General features: G+C 57.2%; 2 protein-coding genes across 2 annotated transcripts in view; one reads left to right on the top strand and one right to left on the bottom strand.

The window, feature by feature from the left end:
* The window catches only part of PTSG_12832 (uncharacterized protein), a 3273-nt gene extending 1285 nt beyond the window's left edge, over positions 1-1988 (bottom strand). The window contains exons 1-6 of the mRNA XM_004989820.1: positions 1883-1988; positions 1372-1664; positions 1069-1167; positions 869-918; positions 600-708; positions 205-342 (exon numbers count right to left, since the gene is read on the bottom strand). Of these exons, the coding sequence (XP_004989877.1) occupies positions 205-342; positions 600-708; positions 869-918; positions 1069-1167; positions 1372-1664; positions 1883-1895 (702 nt within the window). The 5' untranslated portion in view covers positions 1896-1988. The remainder of the gene's footprint in view (positions 1-204; positions 343-599; positions 709-868; positions 919-1068; positions 1168-1371; positions 1665-1882) is intronic.
* A 96-nt stretch (positions 1989-2084) lies between these two features.
* PTSG_09080 (uncharacterized protein) overlaps positions 2085-5000 on the top strand; it is a 4799-nt gene continuing 1883 nt past the window's right edge. The window contains exons 1-9 of the mRNA XM_004989821.1: positions 2085-2166; positions 2462-2533; positions 2871-2939; positions 3135-3233; positions 3477-3646; positions 3899-3993; positions 4318-4367; positions 4607-4740; positions 4997-5000. The exon at positions 4997-5000 is cut by the window's right edge and continues 58 nt beyond it. Coding sequence (XP_004989878.1) covers positions 2131-2166; positions 2462-2533; positions 2871-2939; positions 3135-3233; positions 3477-3646; positions 3899-3993; positions 4318-4367; positions 4607-4740; positions 4997-5000 — 729 coding nt within the window. The 5' untranslated portion in view covers positions 2085-2130. The remainder of the gene's footprint in view (positions 2167-2461; positions 2534-2870; positions 2940-3134; positions 3234-3476; positions 3647-3898; positions 3994-4317; positions 4368-4606; positions 4741-4996) is intronic.

Genomic DNA, 5000 nt, shown 5'->3' on the forward strand with positions numbered 1-5000 from the left:
GTGTGTGTGTGTGTGTGTGTGTGTGTGTGTGTGTGTGTGTGTGTGTGTGTGTGTGTGTGTGTGTGGTGGTGGTGTGTGTGTGTGTGGGTGTGTGGGTGTGGGTGTGGGTTTTGGTGGGGGGATGGGTGTGCGTGTCAATTGATCACGAAGAACACAGAAACACGGGACCCCCCCCCCTCCCCCTCATCACATCATCATCATCACCAGCGGGGCGTCCTCGTCGCGAGCGGGCGGAAGGTCGGAGAGCAGCGGTCGTGGCGGCACGCGGCCGGCGCACGTGCTCTCTAGTGATGACATCAGCGGCGCTGGGAACACCGCGTCGCCCGCCCACACCCGCAGCAGCTGGAGGGGGCGGTTGGAATTGGGGGGGGGGGGTGATGGGGGAAGTGGTGATTGGGATGTGAGAAGGGGTGCGTCGGCTGGCAGATTGGGGAACATCGTAGCTTCATACGCTTGACATACACGCACACACACGTGAACACACACACACACACACACACTATCACACACACACACACACACTATCACACACACACACACACACACACACACACACATATACGCACACACAGACGTCCACAAAATACATTGAGCGACACCTGATCGACGACGTGTTTGCCATCGTCGCCGGTGGAGATGACGGAGAAGCAGAGGGCGGGCATGGCGGTCTGCAGCGGCGACACGAGGTCGTGCACACGAAGACGCGTCCTGCAGCGTCGGTGCCGGTGTGTGTGGTTACAGTGGTGAGTGGCGTTGCAATGCCAGAGCAGTGTCGCAGCACACCTTCAGGAGTGGCATGAACACAGCATTTCACGCACAACCCGCAAACAAACAACAACAACAACCAACTACCACTACCACTACACACCCGTGATACAGCATGTTGGCGGCGAGCAGCAGGCAGCGTATCCGTTTCTCCTGTCAACCACACCCACACATACGCGCGCAATGAGTGACATGCGCAGGTCATATTGCTACACCTTCGCGCTGCCTGCATTCCTGCAGCCACCACCATCACCATCAGCCGCCCCCAACTCGGGGCACCTCCATATCATCAGTGCATCGTACCGGCTCCTCTGCAGAGAGGGCGCGCTGCTGCAGAGCGAGCACGAGCTCGAAGAAGCCTTTGGTCGAGAACCGCTGCTCAATGCTCCAGAAGGTCGCCTCCTGGAGTGGGGTGGGGGTGCGGTGGCGAGCACCATGTCAGGATGGGCAAGGGCCCATGTTTGGATGAGGAGAAGTGCTGGGTGGGGAGTGTGATGCGATGAAAGAGGTTGGCAGACACAGCGCAGCACGGCTCCACATGGCTCAGCACACACTCAACACAACACAATCCGCAACACCAGTGCCACAGCAGCAACACAGCAGCACCTTGATGTGTGCCTTGGTGCCCGTGTCCATGACGCGCTTGAGGAGCTGTGCCTTGAAGTGTGCAATCTTGGTTGCCTCGGCGCTGCCGGCGGCCTTGTGTGTCTTGAGCGCGGCTGCCTCGGCCATCTTCAGCTCCGCAACCTTGGCGCGGTAGTAGCCGTGGTGCTTGTGGCCCTGATACAGGAAGGCGAGCTTTGTGTTGTGGCGCTGCTTGGCGCGGGTCATGGCCTCAAACGTGGGGCCGTTCCGCGCCACGAACTCTGCCATCGTATCGATGGCCTGCCGCTCTTCCTCTGCATGATGCGCAACGCCGCGAACGGAGCGACGGTGAGGTGAGGGAACGAGAGGCATGTCAGTGCACGTACAGCCAGTGGCAAACGGGTGGTGCATGGGTGATGGACATGGCGGAGAGGGGCCAAGTTAAACAGGTCACAACATCATCACACAGCAAGCAAGCAAGCAAGCGAGTGAGCGAGCGTACACGGCAAGCGAGTGCACACAGGCCTCCTACCGTCCAGTTCCATCACGAGAGGGTGGTGGATCGTTGTTGTGGTGTGGTGTGGGGGGGGTGTGTGGTCAGTGTTTGGCGTTGTTGTGCTGGATTGCGTGTGCGTGTGTGTTTTTCCCTCTTCTTCTTGTTCTTCTTCTTCGTCTTCTTCTTGTTCTTCCACACAACACACACACACACACACACACACACACACACACACACACACACACACACACACACACACACACACACATACACACACACACGCCATGGAGATTGGATGGGGCCAGAAGGCCCTCTTCTGGGTGAGTGAGCGCGTCGAGGAGCGTGGCCTGTATGCTTTCTTGCGCGTGGACATGTGGCAATGCTCGTCAATATGTGTACACACTCTTCCACGCACTCTCTCTTCCACACACACACACACACACACACACACACACACACACACACACACACACACACACACACACACACCTCACTCACCTCACTCACCTCACTCACCTCACTCACCTCACTCACCTCACTCACCTCACTCACCTCACTCACCTCACTCACCTCACTCACCTCGACCACCACACATGCAATCTGCATGCTGTTTAGGCTGTGATGTTCCTGTACATGATGGCCATCCAGCTTGGCGGTGCACCGGGCAACGAGCTTGTGCAAAAGATGGTGCGTGAGTGCGTGTGCGTGTCGTGCGTGTGGGACAGAAGGGGGGGTGTGTGATCGTGTCAGCTACTGCGTGCTTGAGTGCCATGTCAGTCCACGCGTGCCAGCGTGCAGTGCACGTGATGCACGTCCCATGGAGGCATGTCTTTTGCGCACATCCAACGCACTTATGTGTCCTCACTTGTTTACCCATGTACCACGTGCCACACACACACACACACACACACACACACACACACACACACACACACGCACTGCACACACACACACACACACACACACACACGCATGCACACACACACACACACACGCATGCACACACACACACACGCATGCACAGGTCTGCGAGCGCGATCGCCACCACAATGTCGTCAACGCAACACAGCCGGACTACTGCGATTCATCCCGCGTACGCCGACAACATGCACTCCACTCGCACCCGCTGTCCCTTTTCTTTTGTCTGCCAGTTTGCCTCCGAGTGCTCTCCGTGGTCTTGGGGCACCCACCCTCGCTTGCGCCTCACGCATGCCACATTGAACACCGACAACACCACCACACTTACCACTCCACCCCCATATGCACACCTGCGCGCATGCATGCGCAGGTGACGGGCAAGGCCTCTGAGCTGCTCGTGTACTACAACCTGGCCATGGTGATCCCGTCCTTCTTTGTCGTCACAACGCTTGGCGCCCTCTCAGACAAGGTAAGGTACATGTGTGTGTGTGTGTGTGTGTGTGTGTGTGTGTGTGTGTGTGTGTGTGTGTGTGTGTGTGTGTGTGTGTGTGTGTGTGTGTGTGTGTGTGTACGTGTATCCCCTTGCTGTTTGTCTGTTCATCCCTTCCACATCTCCCACGTATGTGCTCAAACCATGCACCGACTCACCACCACCACCACCACTCGTCCCTGCCCTTCCATCATTTTCCCCTTCCCCCCAAACGTTCAACAGTTTGGCCGCAAGCCCATGATGTTCCTGCCGTGCGTGGGCTCGCTGCTGCAGCAGCTTGGCATTCTGCTTGTCATCTACATGGACCTCGCCCTCCCCTGGCTGTATCTGCCCATGCTCTGCTACGGCATCTTCGGCACATACGCCCTCTTCCTCATGTCCCTCTTCACAAGGTGCTGCTGCTGCTGCTCTGTGTGTGTGTGATGTGATGTGTGTGTCTGTGATGTGATGTGTGTGTCTGTGATGTGATGTGTCTGTCTGTGTCTGTCTGTGTCTGTATCTGTGTGTGGGTGATGTGAATGCGTCTACGTGTCTCTGCCTGTAATGTGTGTGTGTGTGTGTGTGTGTGTTCTCTCTGTCTACCTCACTCCCTCACTCCCTCACTCGTTACGGCCACCTCATCGTCCACTCAATCCTGCGGCCAGCGTTGCGGACGTGACCTCTGAGAAGGACCGCACGGCGTGGATTGGCGTCATGGAGGGCATGAATCTCGCCGGCGCGTGTGCTGGCTACTACATCGGTCAGCAGCAGCAGCAGCAGCAGCCAGCGTGCACTGCATGTTGTGTGTTGTGTTGTGTTGCGCGTGTTGTATTGTGCGTGCGTGTGTGTGTGTGTGTTGTGTGTTGTGTTGTGTTGCGCGTGTTGTATTGTGCGTGTGTGTGTGTTGTGCGTGCATGTGTGCGTGTTGTGTGTGCACGTGTAGATGTGTGTGTTGTGCGTGGGTGTGTGGGTGGCTGTGTGTGTGTGTGTGCACGTGCACGTGTGGATGTGGCTGTTGTACCCTTGCAGCTGCACTTTGGAACACAGTCTCACATGTGCCTCGTGTGCGTGTGTATTCCATCAGGTGGTGTTGTGACGCGACAGCTCGGTTACGCCGCCGTCTTCTGGCTCGTTGTACGTCAACACACAGCCGTTCCTGTGCCACTGCCACCACTGCGATCATCAACAACATGTCTGCTGGCCACCATTGATTCATCAACACGCACAGCTCGCACATCACGATCCTTTCACAACACACACACGTACACACATGAACACCATTTTTTCTATACTCATGGCCTGTTACACCCACACCCGCACCCTCTACCACCATACACGTGCACCACCACCATCACCACCGCCGCCACCGTCAGGCGTGCGTGTATGTGCTGGTGATGGTGCTGATCTGCTTCATCCGGGAGCCGCTGCTGAAGCAGAACAGGAAGCGCCACGTGCCCTGGGCCGACGCCAACATCGTCGCTGTCCTCCTCATCCTCTTCAGGCGGCTGTACGTCCTGTTCTGCACCACATGTGCGGCGTGGGATTTGCAAGCATGCGCGGGCTGGGGTGGTGGTGACGAGGAGGAGAAGGAGAGCTGTTGGATGGCAGCATGGCGTGTGTTTGGTTGGAGCATCGTCGCGCTGTTGTGATGACTGTGGACAACAGCAGCACACGCACGCACGCATGCATGCACGCATGCATGCACGCATGCATGCACGCATACACTCATTCTTTTCCTGTCATGTGTGTGTGTGTGTGTGCAGGGAT

The sequence above is a fragment of the Salpingoeca rosetta genome (assembly GCF_000188695.1).
Source record: "Salpingoeca rosetta unplaced genomic scaffold supercont1.27, whole genome shotgun sequence".
Lineage (NCBI taxonomy): Eukaryota > Choanoflagellata > Craspedida > Salpingoecidae > Salpingoeca > Salpingoeca rosetta.